At 46.6% G+C, this 27,882-nt stretch overlaps 1 protein-coding gene across 4 annotated transcripts in view; it reads right to left on the minus strand.

Moving 5' to 3' along the window:
- Nucleotides 1-27,882, minus strand: part of PIAS1 (protein inhibitor of activated STAT 1) — a 68,853-nt gene that overhangs the window by 40,684 nt on the left and 287 nt on the right. The window contains exons 1-2 of one of the 4 annotated variants that reach the window (XM_066328188.1): nt 25,678-25,716; nt 15,165-15,257 (exon numbers count right to left, since the gene is read on the minus strand). The exons of 1 other annotated variant lie outside the window; for it this stretch is intronic. In XM_066328188.1, coding sequence (XP_066184285.1) covers nt 15,165-15,257; nt 25,678-25,701 — 117 coding nt within the window. In that variant the 5' untranslated portion in view covers nt 25,702-25,716. Of the gene's footprint in view, nt 1-336; nt 358-15,164; nt 15,258-24,600; nt 24,608-25,677; nt 25,717-27,882 lie in introns of those variants that run through there. 2 more of the 4 variants (XM_066328191.1, XM_066328189.1) reach the window with 2 other exon arrangements.

The following is a 27,882-nucleotide window of genomic DNA, read 5'->3' on the forward strand; positions in this document are numbered from 1 at the left end:
TTACTACAATCCTCACCCATTTACTACAATCCTCACCCATTTACTACAATCCTCACCCATTTATCCCAATCCTCGCCCATTTATCCCAATGCTCGCCCATTTATCCCAATCCTCGCCCATTTATCCCAATGCTCGCCCATTTATCCCAATGCTCGCCCATTTATCCCAATGCTCACCCATTTATCCCAATCCTCACCCATTTATCCCAGTGCTCACCCATTTATCCCAATGCTCACCCATTTATCCCAATGCTCACCCATTTACTACAATCCTCACCCATTTACTACAATCCTCACCCATTTATCCCAATCCTCACCCATTTATCCCAATCCTCACCCATTTATTCCAACTTCTTTTCAATTCTGCAATGACAGCTCTTTAAAAAAGGGCCATGGGAATGCCAGCACCAGTCATGACAATATTTTGCTCTTGTTTTTGGCAAGCCAACAGTATGGAGTGGCTGGAGACAGCAGCCTGAAACCCTGCTGCAGATGAAGTCAGCATCAGCTCTGCCACAGGCGATGGTTCTCTTGCCTCTGCACATCTCACAAACTTGTGACACCTGCCATTGCTCCTCTGCACCAAAACTCTGCCCCATCCCACATCAGCCAAGAGCTCCTGTCCCTCCCCACATCCCTTCAGAGGGCAAAACTGAGGGACCTTTCACCACCCTCCACACTCAGGGGTGCCTAACTTGCCCTAGGTCACCACCAACAGGTTTTTCACAGAGTTGGTGCTTTTGGGAAGCTCTGAAAAGCTCTGGCACCCAGAGCAACGTGGGTAAAAACCTGAGAAAAGGACTCGGTGCAAAATAAAGGTGCTAACTCGAATTATTTTTTAATCACCTGCTAGAATCTCTGATGCTAATGATTTTTTTTATTGCTCTAGCTGGATGTAAAAGCTGTTGAGCACTGAAAATATCCAATCCTCAACTTCCAAGTGCCTCCCTCAGCTGGTGCCATGCAGCAGAACTGACCCACACAGGTTTAAAGAAAGGAGATCAGTGACATTAAATACAATCCCATCCAACCCTGCGTCACCATTCCTGGGTTAAAGGAAACTCCTTCCCATTCCATCTCGGAGCTTCTCCCATCAGAGCTGTGTATCCTGTTTGGGATGGGGGAGCTGGGCCTTGCCTGCCATTAATTAGCATCCTCATTAACACAGCCATTCCGTGTCTCCCAGTGTGATCTCATGAATCAGACTGGTACAACTTGTCACCTGTTTCACTTCTCCAGGAACTGAGAAAAACACTTCCCAAACCAGCGAAACCAGTAATCACCAGTGTGCATCAACTGGGCAGGCAGCAGCCAGAGAATCAACCTCAGGGCCTGGCTTTGACAGAAAAATACATTTCAGTGCTTGACAGGGGCTTGTTCATCAGCAGAAGGGCTGAGCCATCAGCTGGAATGATGACATCCCCGCAGAATTTTGGGTTCCCAAGGAACCAGAAAGAAACAGAATGCCTAAACCCCACTGATGGGACAGATTTGCTGCATCTTCTGCGTGGAACATCCTCAATTATTTCAGTCAATCCCAGAAATCTGATTCCAAACAATACTAGATGGACATATCTGGGAGCAAAGTTAATTCAGCACACGAAGGGAAGGTTCTGGAAGCTCCCAGCCACCGGAGGATGAAGACCCAAACCACAATCTGCATTTGGAATCTCTGAATTCCACTACAAACGCTCCCAATTCTCTCTGGTCCCTCAAACTGGGCAAAGCATTCGGTCTCAAACACCGCTCTGATTTTTTCTGAGTTTAATCCTCACGCCTGAAGTGCCAAGATTAGGAAGGTGCTGCCCCTGGCTTTAGCAAAACCAGCCCCAAACTCCCACCATCTCCTCCAAGCCCCAGCACCTGCAGGAGATCTCCACTGCCCAGGTGTCCAGGGTTTTCCCTCCACTGAAACTGCTCCTGGCATTTAAAAGCCCTAAAATGAGATGATTCATGTCTTTAATGAGGTTTGCAGCAGCCACACTGAAGTCAAACCCACCACAGGATTTCTGCTCTGCTGAACCACAGCTCGGGAACCTCACTGCAAACCCTCACTGCAGCCTTCCACAAACCCTCTAGATAAAACTGGATTGGGGTTATTTTATTCCTAAAAACCCTCTAGATAAAACTGGATTGGGGTTATTTTATTCCTAAAAACCCAAAAACCTTCTTCATGCTTAACTCTGAGACCTCACTGCAAACCCTCACTGCAGCCTTCCACAAACCCTCTGGATAAAACTGGATTGGGGTTATTTTATTCCTAAAAACCCAAAAAATCTTATTCACACTTTACTCTGAGGCCTCACTGCAGCCTTCCACAAACCCTTTGGATAAAACTGGAGTTGGGGTTATTTTATTCCTAAAAACCCAAAAAATCTTATTCACACTTTACTCTGAGACCTCACTGCAGCCTTCCACAAACTCTCTAGATAAAACTGGAGTTGGGGTTATTTTATTCCTAAAAACCCAAAAACCTTCTTCATGCTTAACTCTGAGACCTCACTGCAAACCCTCACTGCAGCCTTCCACAAACCCTCTGGATAAAACTGGATTGGGGTTATTTTATTCCTAAAAACCCAAAAAATCTTATTCACACTTTACTCTGAGACCTCACTGCAGCCTTCCACAAACCCTCTGGATAGAACTGGAGTTGGGGTTATTTTATTCCCTAAAAACCCCAAAAACCTTCTTCATATTTAAATCTGAGGCCTCGCTGCAAACCCTCACTGCAGCCTTCCACAAACCCTCTGGATAAAACTGCAGTTGGGGTTATTTTATTCCCTAAAAACCCCAAAAACCTTCTTCACACTTTACTCTGAGACTGTCACAGAGCCACTAATGAGAACAGACGAGGTACTTGGGAAGAAATGAAGATGTCTTAAAAGAATAAGGCATTTCAGTTCCAATCTGAAGTGTTGACAGCTGAAAGGAAAGTGAAACAAATCGAGCTGAAACATGGAAAAACACTCTTTATAATGCTTTACAAACACTTCTTCAACAGAATGAGCAGCTACAGCTGAAGGGTTTCATGGCATCACCATTCCAATCCCTTCCTGAACACCCAGAACCTCTCAGAGCGTCGCTCTGCCCTCGGTTTGTAATAAACTCCCGGGCTCAGCTTGCAGGGAGCACAGGAGGATTAAGAAAGAACTGAGGCCAGGGAGAAGCTCCTGCTCCAGGCTGGATGGTTTCCATTTCCAAGGTGAGGGTGAGCTGGAATGAGCGCACAGAGAGCAGGGGCCAACCCAAACAAAATGCCCACATTTTCCCCAGGCCGGCGCATTCCTGGCGCAGGAGGACAAGAACAATTCTGTTGGCAGGGCTCGGGGCACTGACAGAGCCAGCCTGAAAACCAGCAACAAAGCCTGGAGGGTTTGTTGTATTTCCATTATTTAGAGATGAATCTGTCAGGCACAGCAGAGAGAGGTGAGGTGTGAAACCATCTCCACCTCGCACGGGGCTCCGTCCCTGCCATCCCGAAGCTGAGCTGGGAAAAGTCTCCCACAACAAGAACAGGACAATTCCTGTTCCCTCCTCCAGCCCAGCTGTGTTTTGGAGAAGCCAACCCACAGCTCCACCAGCACAAACCCAAGCCCTCTCCACGCTCTGACCCGTGGCACCCTGACCCTGGCACAGGCAGGGAAACAACCCAAGGAAATACAGGAGAAAGCCTCAATTTTCCCCGTTTTCTCTGTCACATCTCACCTCATCACAATTCCAACCCTTGGCTGCCTCAGCTGCAGCAGCAAAAGCTGAAGGGCAAAGACACAAAAGGTTTTGTTGTTTTGTTTTTTGCTTCAGGAAATGTTGCTTTTTTTTCTTTCCTGTTGCCTGCAGCAGCTGAGCAAAAAGCTCCTGGCACCTGCCAGGTACAAACCCCACCACAAAGAGCCCGGCCCCAACAGCAGCAAATAACCACCCCCACCTCTGGCTGCTGAGCAGAATTCCCAAAATGTTTGGATTTCTCTGTCCTAACAGGAAATAAAGTGACGAAACAACAGCGACAAGAAGCTGAGCTGCAGAGAAATAAAAGGACATGCAGAGTTCCCGAGGATTGACTGCAGAGAAATCCTGCACGCTGCAATTCCAGGGGTTCAGTCCTGGGGCTGTCTGTCCTGACCAATGTCACAGCAGTGCACAAGAAACTGATGATATTTAAACCTCAAAAAGGTTGAGGTTTTGGCATTCAGCTTCAAATTGGTTCCTAACAAATCCCAGCATCAAACATGGGTTGGTATTGTGCATTTTGATACAGAGGGAAAACCCAAAATTCAAAAGGAGGATGAGGAGACTGAGAAATATTTTTCAGAGAGTAAAAGTCAGGAAAAGCTTCCCAGAAAGAGTAAAAGTCAGGAAAAGCTTTCCAGAAATCCAAGGCACGTTTCTGTTCTGACTCCCTGGAAGGACTTCACTGGAGTGAAGAGATCTGTGACCTCTGAACACACCTCTGACATTTCCTGCTCCACAACACAACACAACTGCATCGGTCACGGATCCCTTATCCCTGCTCCAGCATTCCCAAACCCCTCAGGGAACTGCTGCCACCCAACCAGCCCCACGCTGCTCTGGGGAAGGTGGCAGAGAGCCCAGGTTATTTTTCCCCCACCTCTCTGTTTTTCAGGGTTTCCAACCCGGGCCATTTCTCTGGCTGTGTCCTCATCCCAAAGAATTCCCACTGCTGCAGGAGTGGGAGCATCCCAAATTTCTGGGGGTTGGGAGACACTGGAACAACCCACCTGGAAAACAAGGGGAGAGTTCCCTGCTCCAGGCCTTCGGATCACCAGGGAGAGGTTTGGAAAGAAATGATTGGAATCTATGAGAGTAATCACTGATGTCACTCCACTCATACTCTCGGGGATTATCCATAGGGAAGGGATGCTCTACCTACAGCTCTTTTCCAAAATAATCATTCCATAACATTAAAAAAGTCATTAAAGATGAAAAATATTGAAGGTGAGAATCATTTACTCGGATTTTCTCTGCAACAGCAACAGCTGAGACTAAATCCTGGCTTTCCACACAAAGTCAAGGAAAAATTCCCAAACTGGGCAAATTCCCAGCTCAAGGAATTCCAGCCCTCATCAGAGCATTTGCAGGAGTTTTCTCCACAATCCAGGAAAATTTTGAGTCAATTTTGAAAGAAATAAAATCGAAATGTTGGTGCCTGTGGATAAGAAATGCCCTGGATGAGCTGGCTGGTCTCACAGGCACTGACTGTTCAGGGAAATGAGGGAATTCAGCCTGGGAACACCATGGAAAACACAGAGAGCTTTCAATTCTCTTCTGAAATGCAGGGAAAGGAGCTGCAGCTCCTGCAGAAAGATCAGACCCAGGTTTAGCTGCTGAGATCAGACTGGGAACCTGAATTTTCTGCCCCATTTTTAGAAGGGAAGGACTCGTCAGAGAGGTAAAAAACCCAGTTAATAGAAATAAAAAACCAGTTTTTATTTCTATTGTTAATAAACCGAGCAGCGTGAGCATTTTTTTACCCATCCAGCAGCACAAAAAAACTTCTCTTCAAAGCCAAATATTCAAATCCACCTTTTTTTTAAAAAAGGGATATTTTCCCAGTTATCAGCCCTAGGATCTATGTGGAGAATCCAACGAGTTATTCCTGGGTGTTTATGGTAAGCAGAAGCAGGGAATAAGCTCCAAAACATAACTGAAATGATCTGCCAGCACAACAAGCAGCATTTGGCCGGGCTCCACACCACATTCTGTGCCTGAAGCAATCCAGCAGGTCCTCCCCAATCCTCCAAGCATTAATGGGAAAGGTAAAGGAGGAAAAAAAAATAAGAATGAAAAAAATAATCACCTCAAACCCCAGTGAAAAGATGGAAAAGAGTCAGTAAAAGGAGAAAAAAAAAATAAAAGAAATGGGAGATCACTGATTTATAAACAGCAATTTCAGGCAGTGACAGTAAATTTCTTGTTATTAAAAACACAGTGATGAGCTTTAGTGATCTTTTGGTAATTAAGAGTCATCTGAGAGAGGAGAGGAAGCTCTGCAAATTCCTTCAAAGGTGCAGGACAACACAAATGGAAATTTCCCCCTGATGAAAAAGGAATTGCATCATCACTTCCAAAAGACAGGTAAAAAAAAAAATTAAATTTGATCTTTTTTTTTTTCTCTAATAAAAGCAACGAGGAAGTTTGAGATGAGCATGGGAATGGTTCTGAATTAATCCCAGTAAACTCCAGCTGTAAAAACACAGCTCCTGGATCCTCTGAGCAGCCCCTTTAACCCCTGAGAGGGGTTTTCTGCACAAGGGAACTCTCCTCACTCACACTCAACTCCTAAAATTTCTGAATCTGAGCAACATAAAGATCAAAAAAATCCCCATTTTTAATAAACCACATTTCTTATCCTTAAATTCACAGCTCCTGGATCCTCTGAGCAGCCTCTTTAACCCCTGAGAGGGGTTTTCTGCACAAGGGAACTCTCCCCACTCACACTCAACTCCTAAAATTTCTGAATCTGAGCAACACAAAGATCAAAAAATTCCCATTTTTAATAAACCACATTTCTCAACCTTAAATTCACAGCCCCTTTAACCCCTGAGAGGGGTTTTCTGCACAAGGGAACTCTCCCCACTCACACTCAACTCTTCAGATTTAAAATTTCTGAATTTGAGCAATATGAAGATCCAAAAAAATTTCTAATTTTAATAAACCACATTCCTTAAATTCACAGTTCCTGCATGTTCTGAGCAGCCTTTTTAACCCCTAAGAGGGATTCTCCGGACAAGTGAACTCTCCTCACTCTCACACTCAACTCTTAAGATTTCTGAATCTGAGCAATATGACGATCAAAAAAAAATCTCATTTTTAACAACCCACATTCCTTATCCTTCAACTCCCCCTGCAAGGCTCAGCACCCAAGGAAACCCCCCAAGGCTAAACTCAAAAAGCTGAACTCAATTCTCCCAAAAACCTGCAGGAGGGAGCGAAACAAACCCTGGGAACCTCGAGGAGAGGCTGGAACTTCCTGCGTTTGTCTCAGACCACCAGGCACAGGTTGAATTTCCCTGCAATTCAAACCAACATCCTTTTAAGCTTTTAAGGAGGGTTCCATAAGGAAAAAAACAAAAAAAACCTCTGGTGGGTTGGAATGGGACCTCGGAGTTTTTGGGATTTAAGGCAGAATTAAAGGAATGAGGCAGGAGCAGGGAATTTCTTTGATTTTTGTTGCACACACACAGAGGAGGATTGTTAGGATTGTTGCACAGGTTGAATTTCCCTGCAATTCAAACCAACATCCTTTTAAGCTTTTAAGGAGGGTTCCATCAGGAAAAAAAAAAAATAAAAACCTCTGGTGGTTGGAATGGGACCTCGGAGGTTTTGGGATTTAAGGCAGAATTAAAGGAATGAGGCAGGAGCAGGGAATTTCTTTGATTTTTGTTGCACACACACAGAGGAGGATTGTTGCACAGGTTGAATTTCCCTGCAATTCAAACCAACATCCTTTTAAGCTTTTAAGGAGGGTTCCATCAGGAAAAAAACCAAAAAAAACCTCTGGTGGGTTGGAATGGGACCTCGGAGTTTTTGGGATTTAAGGCAGAATTAAAGGAACGAGGCAGGAGCAGGGAATTTCTTTGCTTTTTGTTGCACACACACAGAGGAGGATTGTTAGGATTGTTGCACAGGTTGAATTTCCCTGCAATTCAAACCAACATCCTTTTAAGCTTTTAAGGAGGGTTTCATCAGGAAAAAAAAAAAAATAAAAACCTCTGGTGGTTGGAATGGGCCCTCGGAGTTTTTGGGATTTAAGGCAGAATTAAAGGAACGAGGCAGGAGCAGGGAATTTCTTTGCTTTTTGTTGCACACACACAGAGGAGGATTGAGGATTTCTCCATCAAAGGAATCTCTGTTTGCACAGGGATCAGTGCTCACAAAGGACAGGTGCTCATTGTAGGGGCAAAGTGAAGAGCCAGCAAGAAAAACAACCTGGAAAAGAACAAAAATCAGTCCCCAAAACACCCAAAACGAGGCACCTGCAGAGGTCTGGGCTGCCTCAAATCCAAGCTGCCTCCTGATTTCTCCCCAAGGTGATGAATTCGCTGCCAGGGCAGCACAGAAAGCTGCAGTCATCTATTTACCTTTGCAGCCTGACAAACGGGAGATTTCCTCGGGAATTCCAGGGCTGCACACCTATTAATAGAAACGTCCTGACCTCTGAACCCAGGAGGAATGATGGAGCTTTTACAGCCTTTCCTCAGCTCGGCATTGGGGAAGGTTTTGAAGCTTGTGCAGCTTTAAGCTGGGTGTTGATATGAAGAATCTTTAAAAAAAAAAACAACAAAATGCTTCCTGTGGCAGCCCGTGGAGGCAGCACAGAGCCACGGAACCTGGAATTCCAGAGAGAATGAATCCAAAAAAATACCCTCCTGGCAAGGACTTCTGGTAGTTTACATCTGGTATAACAGGTTGGTAAAACCTGACTATCCCCAAATTCAGTGAGTTTGAAGCAGTTCAGTGACATTATTTCATACCTGAACATTAAAAAAATCCCAAATCCAGTGAGTTTGAGGCAGCTCAGGGATGGTGTTACATACCTGAGCACCAATAAATCCCAAATTCAGTGAGTTTTAGGAAGGTCAGTGAAATTATTTCATATCTAAACACCAATAAATCCCAAATTCAGTGAGTTTGAGGCAGCCCAGTGACATTATTTCATACCTAAACACCAAAAATCCCAAATTCAGTGAGTTTTAGGCAGCTCAGGGATGCTATTTCATACCAGAACACCAATAAATCCCAAATTCAGCGAGTTTGAGGCAGCTCAGTGACATTATTTCATACCTAAACACCAAAAAATCCCAAATTCAGTGAGTTTTAGGCAGCCCAGTGACATTATTTCATACCAGAACACCAAAAATCCCAAATTCAGTGAGTTTGAGGCAGCTCAGTGACATTATTTCATACCTAAACACCAAAAATATCCCAAATTCAGTGAGTTTTACACAGCTCAGTGATGCTATTTCATACCTAAACACCAAAAATCCCAAATTCAGTGAGTTTTAGGCAGCTCAGGGATGCTATTTCATACCAGAAGACCAGTAAATCCCAAATTCAGTGAGTTTTAGGCAGCTCAATGACATTATTTCATACCTAAACACCAAAAATCCCAAATTCAGTGACTTTTAGGCAGCTCAGGGATGGTGTTACATAACTAAACACCAATAAATCCCAAATTCAGTGAGTTTGAAGCAGCCCAGTGACATTATTTCACACCTAAACACCAAAAAAAATCCCAAATTCAGTGACTTTTAGGCAGCCCAGTGACATTATCTCATACCTGAGCACCAGCAAACTGACATTTCAGCCTGTGAATGCCACCTGATGCCACCCCAGCGATGTCACCGAGCTCCTGGAGCTGTCAGTGCCCGCACTCCACAAACCCACGGTGACAAAAGTGCCACAACTCTGTGACAAGTGACACGAGGCTGCAAAAGCAAACACAAGAGGCAGCTCCAGCCCCCTGAGCTGCTGCTGCTGGGAAAAAGGCACAATTTGGGATTTTTTTCATGTAATCCCCAAGTCTCAAAGGTTGTCCCAGATGCTCTGGGAGACGGGAAATATCAAAAAAGTGGAAAATTAATGACTTTTAGATATTCCTGCCCTTTTCCTACAGCTTTTTTTCCTCTGGGAGGGAGATCCAGGCAAACTGGGCAATCACACACCCTAAATTCAGTTTGTTTGACCCCTGAACCCTGTGGGGTTGTTTTGGGGCAATCCAACCCCAAATTCAGTTTGTTTAAACACTGAACCCTGTGGGGTTTTGGGGCAATCCAACCCCAAATTCAGTTTGTTTGACCCCTGAACCCTGTGGGGTTGTTTTGGGGCAACCCAACCCCAAATTCAACATTTAGACACTGAACCCTGTGGGGTTTTGGGGCAATCCAGCCCCAAATTCAGTATTTAAACACTGAACCCTGTGGGGTTTTTGGGCAATCCAGCCCCAAATTCAACATTTAAACACTGAACCCTGTGGGGTTTTTGGGCAACCCAACCCCAAATTCAACATTTAGACACTGAACCCTGTGGGGTTTTGGGGCAATCCAACCCCAAATTCAGTATTTAAACACTGAACCCTGTGGGGTTTTTTGGGCAATCCAACCCCCAAATTCAGTATTTAAACACTGAACCCTGTGGGGTTTTGGGGCAATCCAACCCCAAATTCAGTGTTTAAACACTGAACCCTGTGGGGTTTTGGGGCAATCCAACCCCAAATTCAGTATTTAAACACTGAACCCTGTGGGGTTTTTTGGGCAATCCAACCCCCAAATTCAGTATTTAAACACTGAACCCTGTGGGGTTTTGGGGCAATCCAACCCCAAATTCAGTGTTTAAACACTGAACCCTGTGGGGTTTTGGGGCAATCCAACCCCAAATTCAGTATTTAAACACTGAACCCTTTGGGTTTTTTTGGGCAATCCAACCCCAAATTCAGTGTGTTTGACCCCAGACCCTGTGGGGTTTTGGGCAATCCAACCCCAAATTCAGTATTTAGACACTGAATTCAGTCTGTTTGACCCCAGACCCTGTGGGGTTTTGGGGCAATCCAACCCCAAATTCAGTGTTCAAACACTGAACCCTGTGGGATTGTTTTGGGGCAATCCAACCCCAAATTCAGTCTGTTTAAACACTGAACCCTGTGGGGTTTTTGGGAGATTCAGCCCCCAAATTCAGTATTTAAACACTGAACCCTGTGGGGTTTTTGGGAGATTCAGCCCCCAAATTCAGTATTTAAACACTGAACCCTTTGGGTTTTTTTGGGCAATCCAACCCCAAATTCAACATTTCAACATTGAACCCTGTGGGGTTTTGGGGCAATCCAACCCCAAATTCAGTTTGTTTAAACACTGAACCCTGTGGGGTTTTGGGCAATCCAGCCCCCAAAGCCTGACCCCAGACCCTGTGGGGTTTTGGGGCAATCCAACCCCAAATTCAGTCTGTTTGACCCCAGACCCTGTGGTGTTTTTGGGCAATGGATTCGGCAGGAGAAGTCTCTGCAGGACTCCAGCTGTGCCTGAAGCAGGTTGGATTTAAACCAAACCTTTCTCTCCATCCCTAAGGAAAGTTTTCCCAGCCCCAGGAGGATCCTCTGCCAGCTGAAGGGTGACTTTTGCTGACCCTGTGTCATCTCCATTTGATTGGGGACTCCAGGGTTGGGGTTTTTTTTTTTTCCTGAATTATCCCTGGTGGTTTTTGTGTCTGCAGCTGGGAATTTCATGGCAAGGCAGAAATTCCTCTTGAGGGAATCCTGGATAAAACAGCTCAGGCTAAGAGTGAAGGTAATTATTGGGGAGAGGGGCAGTGCCAAAAAATTTGATTTTTATGAAGAATATTCCAAAGTTAAAGCTTTGCTGGTGACAGAAGAGCCACAAAGGAGGTGACAAATTCACAATGATTTCCTCCCCCCTGAGGGATTTTTTTTTTTAAAAATTAAAATTTTAGAAAGAAGTAAAATAAAATAAAATAAAATAGAATTAAAGTAAAAAATCAAAATAACTAAAAATAAAAAATAATAAAATTAAATTTTGAAATAAAATAAAAATAACAATAAAAATTAAAATTAAAAATAAAAATTAAATTAGGTTTAAAAATAAAAATACAAGACAGAACAATACAATAAAAAATAAAAAATAAAAAAAAAAAAAAATAAAAACAGTGAAACAAAATAAAATAATTTAAAAATAAAATAAAAATAAAAATACAATAAAAAGAAAATAAAATAACTAAAAAATAAAAAAACAAAGTAATTTAAAAATAAAAATAAAAATACAATACAATAAAAATAAAATAAGGAATAAACTAAAAAAAAAAAAAAACAAAAAAATTTAAAATAAGAAATAATGTAAAAAATAAAATAAAATAAATAAAAATTAAATAATAACGAAATAAGATAAAATTAAATAAGATAAATATGCCCACCCAGACCACAGCTCTGCTCCCTGCCTGAACCCCTCAGATACCTGTTTGGAGCCCCTGGGGAGGGAAAACTGCAAAAGAATCTTATTTCTGTGCCTCAAAAAGTGATTTATCCCCTTCGTGCCCCAAGTGACAAATTAGTGATCCACTACAACTTTGCTATTAATTAGCTCCAAATGAGGTGACACTTCCAGATGTGAGATAATGCACTCAAACTTACCCAAAAAACATCCTTTTTTTTTTTTTCCCCTCCTCGTTTGTCCCATTTTCCAGGCTGCAGCACAGACATCCTCCCTGCCTGTTATCCCAGCGATCTGAGCAGGTTTAATTAAGAATCATATTAAATGTGGGCACTGACTGGCAGAGTGCTGAACAGCAGGGTGAAGGCAGCACCTAATTGAATCTCATTTCCCTGAAAAGTAACCAATGGTTCTGTTCGTGCCCCCAGAGAGGGAAAACCGCACAACTGGAGTGATCAGCTCACGACCCACACTGGAAAAGGGAAAAAAAATATAAAAAAGCACGAAAACCGACACGGAACGTGACAAAAGTCATGTTTTCTTTTGGAATTTGAGGTGGAATTCCTTTTAAGAAAGGAATTCCCAAGGACCAAATGACCTCGGTCACAGCCAGGCCACAGAGGTTTGATCTGGAACACAGAAAAGCCTCCGGAACATCTTAAATGGGGCAGGAAAGGGGAAAAAGGGGAAAAAGGGGAAAAAAGGGGGGGGAAAGGACTGGACAGGCAGGACTGGGGACCCTCAGTCCCTCCACGGGACAGGGATGAAGATGAAGATGATGCTCCCCCCATCCCCAGACAGGATTGGGGATCCTCAGTCCCTCCATGGGACAGAGATGAAGATGATGATGATGATGATGATGATGATGCTCCTCCCATCCCCAGACAGGATCGGGGACCCTCAGTGCCTCCACGGGACAGAGATGAAGATGATGATGATGATGAAGATGATGATGATCCTGCTCTCCCCAGCCCCAGGCAGGATTGGGAGAACTGACTCTGGCTCAGCTCCTTCACGGGACAGGGATGATGATGATGAAGATGATGATGATGATGCTCCCCCCAGCCCCAAGCAGGACTGGGGACCCTGGCTCAGTTCCTCCAAGGAACAGGGATGAAGATGAAGATGATGCTCCCCCCCATCCCCAGGCAGGATTGGGGACCCTGGTTCAATTCCTCCACGGGACAGGGATGAAGATGATGATGATGATGATGATGATGCTCCTCCTATCCCCAGGCAGGATTGGGGACCCTCAGTGCCTCCATGGGACAGGGATGAAGATGAAGATGATGATCATGAAGATGATGATGAAGATGATGATGACCCTGCTCTCCCCATCCCCAGGCAGAACTGGGGGAACTGACCCTGGCTCAGCCCCTCCACGGCACAGGGAGGATGATGATGATGATGATGATGATGATGAACTGACCCTGGCTCAGCCCCTCCACGGCACAGGGAGGATGAAGGTGACGATGATGATGATGATGCTGATGACGATGATGACGCTGTGGCTGCCGCTGCAGGGACGAAGGCTCAGGAGCTGGGAGGAACCCCAGAGCCCAGCCCCAGAGCAGCAGCAGCAGGCTGAAGGCAGGTGCAGCAGGCTGAAGGCAGGTGCAGCAGGCTGAAGGCAGGTGCAGCAGGCTGAAGGCAGGTGCTGGGCCTCCGTGGGCGCAGAGGAAGGCGCAGGGAGAGCAGAAGGTCAGCTTTTGTAGCAGCCACGAGGCAGGGCCTCTCCCCAGCCTGTAAAACTGCACCAGGGTGACACAGGAATGGCAGAGGAAACAAATCTTCCTGCTTTTCTTCAGAAGGAAAATGGCTCTGAGTGAACGTGCAGCCAGGGAGAAGATGGATCTTAAGCGAGGCCTGAACCGGCAAAGCTGATCCCAACCCCACAATCCTACTGCAGCCCCCAAAATCTGGGATATTCTGTCCTTGCAGCTTCCAGAGCTGTCCAGGCCAGAAAACTGCATTTTTATGTGTATTACCAGTGTGTTACCTATGGGCTCAAGCACGCAGTGAGTTAGGAAATTAAATATATTCTGGATGCAATATTTTCCTGGCCCACACTGTTCCCTATAGGAACATTTATAGGAACATTTATGGGAATATTTTCCCAGCACTCTGGCTCTTGCTAAGGACACTGGCTCGGTGGGAAGAAGGAGATTTCATTCCCCCAATCCACCACCTCATCCTCCAGACACTTTTTCTTACCATCAGCCTGAACCCAATTAATTTATGGCCACGATAACCCCTACCCTGCAGAGGAACAAAGCGTCGGAGGGGTTTTTTTAGAAGCCGAGTTTCAGCCACACCTAAAGATTTCAAACACGTGAAAAACCACTGCAAGTGAACTCCAAACAGGATCCTGCTGCATTCACTGGGCTTCAGCCACGGGAATAAACCAGGATCCAAAGAGCTGCTCAAAAAAACTCTGATAGCAAAAATTAAATCCCAACCAAATGGGAGAGACAGAGTTGCACTTTCTGATTCAAACATTCCCTCACTTTTTTTTTTTTTTTCCAAACTACAGCCACAGGAATAAACCAGGATCCAAAAAACTGCTGAAGAAAACTCTGATAGCAAACTGATCAAAATCCCAACCCAATTAGACAGAATCACTTTCTGATTCCCTCACTTCTCCAAGCTTCAGCCACAGGAATAAACCAGGATCCAAAAAACTGCTGAAGAAAACTCTGACAAGAAAAATTAAATCCCAGCCAAGTGAGAGTGGCAGAGCTGCACTTTCTGATTCAAACATTCCCTCACTTCTCCAAGCTTCAGCCATGAAAATAAACCAGGATCCAAAGAGCTGCTGAAGACAACTCTGATAGCAAAGTGAGCAAAATCCCAACCCGATTAGACAGAGCTGCACTTTCTGATTCAAACATTCCCGCACTTTTCCAAGCCTTCCTCCCCATCCCCACCCCACTCTCAGAGGCAGGAGGATGCTCCATCCCTGCTCCTTTCCCTCCTGACTGCCCAGCCTCATTAACCACCCACCCAAATCCCACCCTCCGCAGGAATCTGCATACAGACGAGGCTTTTGCAGCTCATTAACGGCCTCTGAATAAGTCTCCCACGTCCATGAATTTATACCCTGCCCGTCCCTTGGACACACACAGGGACACCGGGGATTATTTAGGGGCTGCTGACAAAACAAGGCATTTTCTGGCTCTCAGCACAGAATTTCAGCGTGAGCTGGTTTCACCTTTGTGCCTCCTGACCCGCTCATGAGGTAACAGCCGACAGCTCCTACTCCCAGGTAAGGATGCTTGAATTGCTCCCCAATGCTGCTCAGCCTCTGTGCCCAAAGGAAAAATAAAAATAAAGGCATCAAGACATCATCGTGGGGGCCCAAGGAATGGAGCCCACACAGTTCATCAGTTCTTAATTACCTCAAGCCTTTTCCCAAACTCTGTGCACATCCCCTAAAAAAACAAAGGCACGTCTGACCAAACTTTTCGAGTGAACTGAACGTAAAAGGAACAAGTTCCAACACATCTCTGCTTCCCCTTCACACAGCCTGGCACCACCTCAGAGCTCTCCAGCGTGTGTGAAAACAACAGCACAGGTCAGAGGAAAGGACACAAATCCAGGCTGAGTGCTGGGAGAGGAGACCTGGATGCTCAGAATGGTGGGAAAAGCAGAGCAGAGCTTCCCAGAGCTCCAAGGCTGAGCTTTGCCACCGCTGGGTAAACGCAGGTATGAGAATGTCAGCTCAGCTGAGAGAGCAAAAATCACCGGGAGAAATGATTGGGAAGGGAACAGAGAGCAAATTAAAAAATAAAAAAATCATCCTGAATTATGTGAGTTCCTGCTTCACCCAAAGCTCCGAGTGTGGGTGGGTTTGGTGCATCATTAAAAAGATACTAGATAATTAAAGATACATACACACACACAGAGGAGAAGTGGAAATGTTCAGAAGTCCAGCATGACTTCCCTAATGAAGAAATAATTAAAGAGTTTTCAGCCTACAAACAGAGGAGCTGGGGACAGCTGTGAGCCAATCTAGAGAGCCACGAGCAGCACACAGAGCTGCCCAGGGACGAGCTGTTTGTCCTCCTCCATCCCAACACCCACGGATGGAACCAGGCTCAAAAACAACACCAGCAGGGGCAGGATCCCTCCCAGGACACTGGGACCAAAATCAGGGTAGAAAGAGTCAAGAGAAACCTGGAGAGGGGCTGGAAAACAGATGTCTTGTGGCTCCTCCACCCCGCTGGATGCAGAGGGCTGAGCTGGAAGTGGCTGGACGCGGAGCAGTGTCGCAGGGAGGGGATTTCTCCCACTCTGTTCCCCCCTCACTCATTTCTAGAAGCTGCAGGAGACAGCATCAGGCTGGAGGGACCCTGGGTCTGAACCACCACAGCCACTTTGCCATTCCTGAGAATCAGCTGCTAACAGGTTTATTTTTAGCCATTTCCTCCGAAACCCAAGTGACATCGGCGAGGGCCTCGAATCAAAACGTCGCTGCAGAACAGCAAGAGTCAACTTTTAACAGCAGAGAGGGAAAAGCAGGAAAATGAACTGAAGGAAAAAACCCGGGTGGACACCCTTTAGAAAAATATTATTTAAAATCCTTGTGATTCGAACCAACAACAGCTCTGATACTTGAGAATAAAAGCATCTGAAGGCCTGCCCTGGAGTGGCCTCAGCAGATTCCCAGATGAGAGAGAGACACTGTTAAACCAACACAGAACCCACCAAAAATCCCAGCAGCTTTGTTTCTGCCCCACCTCTCTCCTCCTGCTGAGGAGCATTTCGAGGTGCACTCGCAGCTCCATCCACAGCCTGAGCTTCCAGGAAGCTGCAAAATCTCCACAAATACTTGGACTGCTTCAAAGCCTCTTATTCTGCACCGGGGAAACGAGGTGCAACATCTGCCCAGGAGTGAGATCATTTCAGCAGGGGAGGCTCCAGGAAAGAGGTGAGGAATGAGTGTATCAAAAACAGTCTCATCCACACAACTTTTCACAGGACTCTCCTGCAGTTCAGGTGACAGGTTTTACCTGAACTAAATTATCCCTATTGCATTTGGCTTCTGCTTTTTATTAAACAATACAGAACAGGGAGCTGCACCTCAGCTAAACTGCCAAGGAAAACTCGGTTTGCTGCTGTTTTCATCCTGTCTTCTATTCTGCACACTTCACTCAGCATTTCTCTGTCGAGCATCTTGTATAAACCATCCTGTATCTCCCATTTTCCCACCAATGCCTTGTGTAAACCCAGCTCAGGAAAGCCAGGCCTCTGAGCCCTGCCCAGCACAGATTCCTGAGCACATTTATCACGTGTCTGCGCGCTCCACTGCCCGTGGCCACAAAAGATGCACCTTCAGGTGTTGCAGCCAAGCAGAGAGGACACTGGGCTCAGCTTCCCACGGGCTTCAGAGCCGTGGATTTCACGGGAGAAGGGCAGGAGCGGGAGAGTTTGGTATCCCCAGCTTCAAAACAGACAAGAATTTCATGGAGCTTCCCTGGGGAAGAGCTGTGTGTCACCTTCTCCCCTCTGAAGGTTCGCTGCTTCTGAAGTTTCAGTTTTTGGAAGCAAATTCCACCTTTTCCACTGGTATCAGGAGCTGCTTTTGCACATTGCTGAGGATGTGCCCAAACAGAAATCCTCAGGAGTAAAAAAACTCCTCAAGAACGACATCACGGCACAGAATCACCTGTCTGAAAAAAATCCCAATCCCAAAAAAATTCTCTGTCAAAGGTCCTGCAGGATGACCTGACAGGGGGTTTGGGGACGGGGCTCCTTCAGCCTGGTGGAGAAAAGGCTTTGGAGCAACCTCCTGGCAACCTTCCAGTGTGTCCACGAGGTCACCAAGGAAACAGCCACCGTCTTCCCACTGGGATGCAGCAAAGCTGAAGGAAGAGGTTCAGGATGGAGATTAAAAAAAAAGCCAAACTAACTCTGTCCTCACCATGAAGCCAAGGAAGAGCTTGTCCACAGAGGTGGGGCATCTCCATCCCTGGAGGTTTCACTGAGCAGACTGGATCAAGCCCTGAGAGATCTGTTCTGACCCCAGAGCTGATCCTGGAGCTCTCCCACAGCCCCTCCCGAACACAGACCCCTGACTGAGCATCTGCAAGAAGGTGTCAGACTGAAAGAAACACCCTGAAAAACCAACAGGAGAGTCCTGCTGAACTCTGGCTTGACGAATTCATTGTGACATTCTATCAGAGCTGGAAACCAAGAGAAAGCACTCAGGATAAACACAGTAAGGGACAGGGAAAAATCCAGAGATAAAAGAAAGTGGCTTCCAAAAACTGAAACTTCAGAAGCAGCGAACCTTCAGAGGGGAGAAGGTGACACACAGCTCTTCCCCAGGGAAGCTCCATGAAATTCTTGTCTGTTTTGAAGCTGGGGATACCAAACTCTCCCGCTCCTGCCCTTCTCCCGTGCAATCCACGGCTCTGAAGCCCGTGGGAAGCTGAGCTCAGTGTCCTCTCTGCTTGGCTGCAACACCTGAAGGTGCATCTTTTGTGGCCACGGGCAGTGGAGCGCGCAGACACGTGATAAATGTGCTCAGGAATCTGTGCTGGGCAGGGCTCAGAGGCCTGGCTTTCCTGAGCTGGGTTTACACAAGGCATTGGTGGGAAAATGGGAGATACAGGATGGTTTATACAAGATGCTCGACAGAGAAATGCTGAGTGAAGTGTGCAGAATAGAAGACAGGATGAAAACAGCAGCAAACCGAGTTTTCCTTGGCAGTTTAGCTGAGGTGCAGCTCCCTGTTCTGTATTTTTTAATAAAAAGCAGAAGCCAAATGCAATAGGGATAATTTGGTTCAGGTAAAACCTGTCACCTGAACTGCAGGAGAGTCGTGTGAAAAGTTGTGTGGATGAGACTGTTTTTGATACACTCATTCCTCACGTGATAAACGCTCTCAGGAATCTGTGCTGGGCACAACTCAGAGGCCTGGCTTTACACAAGAGATTCACAGAAAACCGGCCTCCATCTCCTCCCTGCTCAGCTGCAACACCTCAAGCTGCATCCAGCACTCCTGAAGGAGGAGCTGCCGGCTGTGTCAGCCCCAAAGCAGAGACTGAAGTGCCCCTCTCTCGCTCCCTGTGCCGCTGCCAGACGTCCTTCCTGCATGGCAGGCAGCCACCGGAGCATTTCCTGCAGCCCAGGCAGGCAGAGCCCAGCCACGCTCAGCACCGTGTGTCCAGAGGGCTCATTCCCATTTCCTGACCCAAACACGGGAAGTTCACCGTGGAGCATCACCCACGAGGTGACCAGCACTTCTGTCTGTCCCCTAAATAAAGCTCCCCGTGGCCAGGGAGTCTTTGCTCTGCTGCAGAGCCCAGGGCTCCTTTCTCCCCAAGCAAAGCCTTTCAGAAGCTCCTTTTCCTTCTCATTAATTATGATGCCGCTTCCCATATAAATCTCTTGTATATCATCTCCTACAGACGTGAAGGTCAAGCTCAGGCTGACCCCTGCTCTAACTGCACCCTGGTTTTCCAAGGCTTTGTTTGCCATATTCCAGACTAGCCCACAACACCCTCCCACTCCTCCCTGGCCTTGGAATCCCACCTCCAGAGCACTCTGAAGGGACACAGCCACCAGCAGAGACAGCCCCCAGTGCCAAAAGGGAAAACAAGCTGGAGCAAACTGCTGAGCAACCCCTGGAGCAATAAACACAGCAGCACCAGCCAAAGAGGGAGAAAAGGGGAGGTTTGGATCCTCTTCACCTGCTCCCAGGCTGCCTGCCACTGGGAACCTGCAAGATCAGAGCAAAGCTACCATCTCCTGGTCCCATCCTCAGCTCCACACGTTCTCCAAGGTTTAACACCTTCTAGTTTGTCTTGCTTTTCATTCCCTTTGAAGCAGCCACATTCGAGGGCAGGGACTGCGTTTGAAAGGGCTTCAACAGCGCTGAGGAAAATTACAGAAATAGGCAGTGTTTTGTCAACCCCTTTCTCCTCCTCAACCCTCTCCTTAGCAAGGGATTCTACTTTTAAGAAAGGCATTTGTTTCCATGAACAGGCTGCTATTGAAGGTGCAATTCCTGCCATCAGAAAATCCAATCCTCTCTCCTTTAAAAAGCCCAAACCAACACTCTCAGCACTCACTGGTCTGCACGGAGCACAATCAATTCCTGAGCTTCACCACGAGGATTCCAAAACCCCCAGCAGCCTCTCAAAATCATGGGCATTTCCCCTTTTCTCCCCAGGAGAGGAGAACAGGACCAACATTTATTTGTGATTTTTGCAGGCACAATTCTGTTCATCAGAGGTGAAGGGGGGGCAGCACAGGCTGAGGCACACGAGGTATTGACAGAGAAGTTTTTCACGTAAAAGCCATGTTTGCATTCTTCCCTGAAATCTGGGCCTTTCAAGAGGCTTTTACCACTTTTTATGGAGGGTGATAAAGGTGAGTTTTCCATCAGAAGGGCACCTGTAAAGCCAAAGTTTCTACAGGGGAAGCACAGCAGCAAAAGCAGACAGACATTTCTGACACAACTTCAGGGCTGCAGGGGAAATTCTTTCCTGGAGGAGCCAAGAGCCAAACACCAACACCCCGTGCAAGAGAAAAGCCCCAGGAGAAAAAAAATCCATTCTCCAGCCACAAATCCCCTGGGACACCGAGTGATCCAAAAATCAACCCTCTCAAAAGGTGGATTCCCAAGCACCCAAGGGATTTCTGCTCCCAATTCCATCGTTTCAGCAGAGCCCAATGCCACAGGGATGGAGAGCACCAGCCCAGCCCAGGCTTCAGGACAAACAAGGATTCAGGAGATGTCCCAGAAGTTCAGACCCCACCTCACTCCAGGCTTTAGGACAAGTAGGAATTCCAGGAGATGCTCTAAAGGGTCAGACCCCGATTCACTTTAAGATTTAGGACAAACAAGAATTCCAGGAGATGCTACAGGGGGTCAGCACACAATCCACCCTAAGCTTTAGGACAAGTAGGAATTCCAGGAGATGCTCTAAAGGGTCAGACCCCAACTCACCCTAACATTTAGGACAAACAAGGATTCCAGGAGATGCTCCAGAGGGTCAACTCTCAACTCAGTTCAAGCTTTAGGACAAACAAGAATTCCTGTAGATGCTCTGAAGGGTCAGACCCCAACTCACTCCAGGCTTTAGGACAAATAAGAATTCCAGGAGATGCTCTAAAGGGTCAGACCCCACCTCACTCCAAGCTTTAGGATAAACAAGGATCCAGGAGATGCTACAGGGGGTCAGCACACAATCCACCCTAAGCTTTAGTACAAACAAGGATTCCAGGAGATGCTCCAGAGGGTCAGACCCCACCTCACTCCAGGCTTTAGGACAAACAAGGATTCCAGGAGATGCCCTAAAGGGCCAGGCCACACCTCACTCCAAGCTTCAGGACAAACAAGGATTCCAGGAGCTGCCCCAGAGGAAGGAGAGAGCTGGGGGTACCTCAGAACAATCACAGGGAGCACTGGAGTCTCAAGTGCTCCAAGTTCTGGTTTAGTTTTCACTCTAATGGCCCTGCAGAGAGAACTGAGGAGAGGCTGATTTCCCCAGAAGAGGTTCCAGGAACTCCATCCCCCTGTGCCAAATGCATTAGTGAGAGCCCAGCCCGGCCTGGATGCAGGGCAGGGTACCAACCACAGCACTCAGAGCCTCCAGCCCTATAAATAACCCAATATCAGAGGGAGCTGAGCTGTCCACAGCCTGCTCCGGGGATGTTTTTAACTATTTGTCTCGTGTGCCTGATCCATCAATATTCCTGCCAGTGCCCAGGCAGTCCTGAGCACTTCTCCTCCCTGCAGGAACCTTCTCCTCGTGCAAAAAAGCGAAACAAGGGGCATCTCCTACCTGCTTCTAAGAGGAATTTCTAAATACCTTCATAGCCAAAAGAAAAACCATCTGTAAATCCAGTAAAAATACCTACTAGGAAATGCTGGTGCTGATACTTTCCTCCCCACATGAATTTCACCTGCACAGACCCTCCCAGGCTGGGGAAGGTTCACCCACGAGTACACTGGCACTGGATTTATGTGCAAGCAACAATCTGGGGTTTATTGGCAATAAAAAAGGGTTATGGATTGAGGCTTTGACAGCTCAGCTGCTGATTTCATCCCCCTGATATCTGCAACGCCAGTGTCAGTGACCAGGAGCTCAAAAAGAAAAGGTACTCAGCCCAAAAACCAGTTAAAAACACAATTCTGCTGCCACACACCAAATTACAGCGTGAACAAACGTAACCCACGGGCTCAGATAACAATGAGAAGTGGATTATATTTACTTTAATCTCAGCAACAGGCAGCCTCAGCAACTTGTAACAGGATTAAGCAGAAAGAGCTCCTAAAGCAGAAGTGTCAAATTCTAATTGACCACTGGAATAAGACAGGTGATGATGAAAATTAGGGATGCCATTCCACAGGTCCATTTGTCACTGTTATCCCCAAATTGTTCCCCTGGATTTCAGGGAGGAGCATTTCCCAGCTGAGACTATTTCTAAGTGGTTTGTTTTCCTCACCATTGTGTGGAAATGCCGTGATGAATTTTCATTCAAACTCTCAGCTCACTTTTTCTTTTTTTTTTTTTGGTATTTAAAGTATAAATTATGTCTAACAAGAAACACACCAGGGATCTCTTCAATCCCCAAAGGCACTTTCTTAAAAGGAGAGAGAGAACAAAGGAGAAAACCTCCCAGCATGTGCTTTCCAAACCAGCTTCTTAGGACAGTATCAAGAATGACAATACTTGAACATAAGCTTTTCTTTTTTTCATTCTTTGATCCGTGGTTAATTGAATTGATTATTGCAAACTGCGCAATGATTTCCAAAATGCTGGAGTGGAAGGCGAAGATCACAACAAACCTAATAACCAATTTAAAGAGATGTAAGAAATATTGAAGGGAAAGATTTAATCACTCAAGTATACTCCTTCCAATTAGAAAGAGCTTTAAATAGCTTACCTTGAGATAAATTAAGAGTCTGGGTGCAATTAGACAGGAATAGTAATTAAGATCAGGAAAATTCACATATGCCTCAGCCTATGGAGTGAAGGAGAACCCTGCAGAAGAACAAACTTTGGAGGCACCTTATTTCAGCAGCAGAAAGGAAAACACACTGCTTCAATTTATCCAAACCTTGCCCAGTACCCAGGACTTCAGGGTACTGCAAAGTGAAGCTTGATCTTATCTGATTATTTCATATTTTTTTTCTCCCCCCCAACAGAACAAACAATCCCCAAAAAAGCAAAAAAAAAGGCTGAAAAGCTTGTGGGTAAAGAAACACATTACAGGAAAGGCAATTTCACGATTAAAACTCCATGAAAAATTGTGGCAACGAGGACTCACCACTGTTTTTCTGGAGGGAGCAAGAACTTCTAATTTTCCTTTTGGCAGCGGCAGCCATCGTATCACATTCCCTAATTTCCACAGGCGACACTCCCCACACATAACCCCGGGATTCTTTGAACACGAAGGCAACAAAGTTTTGGAAACTTGAGTAAGTTTTGTTTTTTTTTCTCTTCTGGCCAGGCAAAAGAGTCCCAGCCCAAGGATTACAGTTGAGTTTAGTTTTTTTTAAAGGTCACTAAACCTGAAATCAATCCCGTTTGCTAATTAAGCGGAGGAGAAGCGTAAAAGGTTTCACCTAAGAAAATGAAAATAATTAAAGGAATTCACTGGTCACTCTTCAAACAGCAGAGTCTTAAACACAAACCCTCCCTTAGCTGCCTTTCAACTCCTCAAAAATAAAACTTAAAAGCATGTTTTCTGGGGATTTACAACCACCAGCCACATCTTCCTGAGGAGCCCCCCTCACCTCCTGCAGCACTGAGAGCCTGGAGAGCTGCAGCTGACAGCTCCAACCCCAAAAACAAGGTTTTGTGTCCCCTTCTCTCCTCCCTGACACAGCAGGACCCAACCCATGCACCTTTTTTAATTCTGGACAATCCAAAGGCAAAAAAAAAAAAAAAAAAAAAAATCAGAATATCCTGAGATCTTCAAGTTATAAATTACTGAAGTAACTACTTTTTTTTTTTTTTCTTTTTTGCTAAGTAAAATGCCAAGCTCCCTATGGCTAGAGAAACAAAAAAAAAGCCCAATTTTTCACAGAGTGCCATCCTGCAGTGCCCTGCCTGCCAGTGCCACTCCACACACAACCCCAGCAGAAAAGTGAAACTGAGAATAAACCAGCCACTTTGGCATTTCCCCCTCCACATCCCTCAGCTGGCAACCTTAGGAAAACAGAAATGTTAAAAACTGCGACTTGCCTCTAGGAGATTCCTGAGAGTGATCAATGAAGGGGTTCAGAATGATTATTTTTTTTTCCCCTTATTTCCCACCTCTTTTAACTCCTTCTGAGTCAACCTCATTAATAAAGGCATCACATAAACCCAACCAGTGAAGCTCCTAGAACACACTATTCCATTTGCCACGCTAGAATTAACCAAATAAAAAAGAAACAAAAAGAAAAAAAAATAAATTGAGAGCTGGAATCGCATCTTAACCCTTTGATCTCCTTATGTGGGAAGCAGGGCTTGAAAAGAAAACAACAACAACAAAAATAAATAAAAAAAAAGCTTCAGGACTACACGGCTCAAGGAATCCAGTGTGGTCTGGAGATTCCCAGGAAAAGGCAGGCCAGGGGAGGGTTTAAAGCAGGATCTGAAGGGTCCTGGTCCAGAACACACAAAGATTTGATGTTTTCTTACCTGCTGACAGCTCCTTAAAGCACTTAAAAAAAAATGAAAGCGCACCACACCTTTGATACCCAGAAAACTGAGAGCAAACCAAACCTCCGGGGAAAGACAAAGTGTTTCCTTTAGTCGCATTTGACATATCCCGTAGTTTATGTTACACGTTTAACATCCACCTGGAGCCACAGAATAACGACCCCGTGACAACTGCGAGGAAACTTTTAACTTTTAACACCTTGTGCAGGGCACAACCCGCGCCCACACAAAGTTTCGGGAAAGGGGATTTTCCTTGGATTTTTTTTTGGGGAGGATTCCTGCCACTTTCTGTACGCTCCGGTTCCTCAAAAGTGCTCATTCCTCTGCGCTTTGGCAAAGCCAAAGTTCCGCCTTCGGGAGAACCGCTGCGGGCTCCTGCCCCGCGGGGGGAGCGCCCAAAATACCCCCCCAAAAAATAAAAATAAAAAAAAATAAAATAAAATAAAATAAAATCACAACTAAAATACCCCAACGGCGGCGGGCCGGGCTCCGGGCTGTCTCAAGCGCCCCGTTTCCACGCCTTTCGCAGGATGACAGGGACCGCCGCCAGCTCAACACAACACCGCGGAACTCCTCCACATCTGCTTGTGACGTTCTTTATTTAGCGGCGGGCCGGGCTGCCGCCGCTGTCACCGCTGTCACCGCGGCCACCGCCGCCCTCAGCCGGGGCTCTCGCCGCCGCCCCTCACAAACTTCGCGGGGCGCCGGGGCTCCGCTCCGCCGGCCCCACACGGCCCGAGCCGCCCCCCGCGGGAGGCTTCCCCCGGCCGCCGCCCTCAGCCGGCGGGGCGCGGCCCGGAGCGGCGGGCTCGCCGCGGAGCCGCCCGCTCCGTGCCCCGGCTGCCGGCGGGGCCGCCCGGCGGAGCGCGGCCGGCGGAGGGGGGGCGGCCAGGGGGAAAAGCGGCTCGGCGCTGCGCTCCTTACCCACCCCACCTTTCACTCCCCGCTGCCGCCGAAGCTCGGCCGCGACCGCCGCGGCGGGGCTCATCTCACCCGGGGGCCGCTCCCGGCCGCGGCCCCGGCGGCGCCGCGGGGGGACCCGGAGCTGCGCTTTACCTTTAGTTCCGCACTGTCCGCCATCTTGCGACTCTGCGCGCAGGCGCAGTGAACCCCGCCGGGACACCGCCCCCCCCCGCCGCCGCCCCGCCCGCCCGCGGCGCGCAGCGTTTGAATCGCGGCGCCATTTTGTGTCTCCTCAGCCCGGGCCGGTCGTGCTGCTCCGGGCTCTCCGTGCGGCTCCTCCGGGCTCCGTGCGGCTTCTCCGGGCTCCGTGCGGCTCCTCCGAGCGGCTCCTCCGGGCTCCCGGGGTGCTTCCCGCGGCCGGAGGGCGCTGTGGCCGCCCGCGCTGCCCCTGAAGCTTGGCCGTGCCGCCCGCCCCGCTGCGCGCTCCGTGAGGGGCGCGGGTCGCTCCGCGCTCCCCTCAGCCCTGTGCGGACCCTCTGGATGGCCGCGGGGGAGAGGTTGGATGCGCCTTCCCGCAGTAATAAAAGAATTGATTAAAGTGGGATTTTGCAGCTTCGTTTCCTGCTGTTTAATAGGCGGGATTGAGACCTTTAGGAGTGGAGCGGGATGGGGCCGGGGTAGCTCGGCGGGGCGCTGGCGGAGCCTCCGGCTCTGCACCAAGAGGGAAATGATGAGTTTTATTTCGGGCAATTACAAGTTTTATTTCCCTGGGCTACTGCGGAGAAGTGCAGGAATCACCGTGAGCTTGCCCGGGTTTTCTTGTTACCGGGGAACAGGAGTACAGGTGTTTTAGAAGTTCCCAGGGAGCAGAGAGTTGGCATCCAAATACGCCCATCTCGTGTCAGTTTTGAGTAAAATTTGTGTTCTTCCAACAGCAAGCCAGATAGTGCAGAGGGGAAAATATCCTCCGAAATTCTGCCTGGCAATATGATGGCATCAACTGGGAATTTGGGTGGATTAAAATCTTAGTGTTTAAGTAACTATAGCTTGGATTCAGCTTCTTTCTACCTGTGTTATTCCATAAATACAGATCACCGTGACAATTGCTCTCCTTGGCCTTCACCTTAATGCACAGAACGGGACAAAGAAGACAAAATTCCCTGTTTTTCCATCGCAGCCATAAAATCCATCATCCTACATTGGGAAAGCACTTCGATTATGGTCACTCAAAGAACAAAATAAAGCTTTAATGTCTCAGCTCTGCTGATTAAAACAAGGGGTTCTCAATCCCGCACAGGGAACCATAAGCCGTAATTAACGAATTAAAGTTTACAACATTTGACCCAGGTTTTAAAATGAAGTAGTTCGTGTTAAGGGAAGAATGGGAGAGAGGTGTCAAACGTGTTTAAGGAGCTTTTTTTGATACAAAAAGCTGCTTAGTGGTAAGAATATTTGTATGAAGTCCTGAAGAAAACAAGTCCTAGAAAGTAGGGATGACAATGGAATTTTATCAGGGTGTGTCACACATTCCGTTGATCCAGGACAAAATTGTGACCAATTTGTATGGATTTTCACCAAGGTGGACAGGTCACATTGTGCTTAACCTAGAAAGGGAACATATGTAAATGATACATGTTCGATAAACAGATTTTTTGATGTTTATGGTTAAGGCATGTACGAAGTCCTGATATGCTGAGCAAAGCCAACAGTTCACACTGCTTCCCAAAAATTTAATTCCCAAGCATTTTGCCCGGAAATATCCTCCAGACTGACAGAAAATCAATAACTCTACGACCTTTTAAGCACTAATTACCCAATAACAAGATGACACCTGTATTATTTATAACTTTTAACCCAATATCCAACCACCCATGACCCACAATGTGAACCTTTCCATCTAATTACAAAAAATCAGCCAAACCCATGAAGAAGGTGAAAAAGAAGGACTTTGCCTGTGCCCTAAACCCTCCATCTCGCTTTATATATATATGTATAACTATATACTATATCTATGTATCTATATACTATATATAGATATAGATACTATATATATACACTATATATACTATATCTATACTATATATATTACTCTGTGTTAGCTTTTAACCCAATATCCAACCACCCATGGTCCACAATATGAACCTTTCCATCTGATTACAAAAAATCACCCAAACCCATGAAGAAGAAGATGCAAAAGAAGGACTTTGCCTGTGCCCTAAACCCTCCATCTTGATTTATATATATATATATATATATATATTACTATACAATATATATATACTATATGTATACTATGTTTATATGTTACTGTATGTTGGCTTTTAACCCAATAACCAACCAGCCATGGTCCTCAATGTG

The sequence above is a fragment of the Sylvia atricapilla genome, chromosome 13 (genome assembly GCF_009819655.1).
Source record: "Sylvia atricapilla isolate bSylAtr1 chromosome 13, bSylAtr1.pri, whole genome shotgun sequence".
In the NCBI taxonomy this organism is placed as follows: domain Eukaryota; kingdom Metazoa; phylum Chordata; class Aves; order Passeriformes; family Sylviidae; genus Sylvia; species Sylvia atricapilla.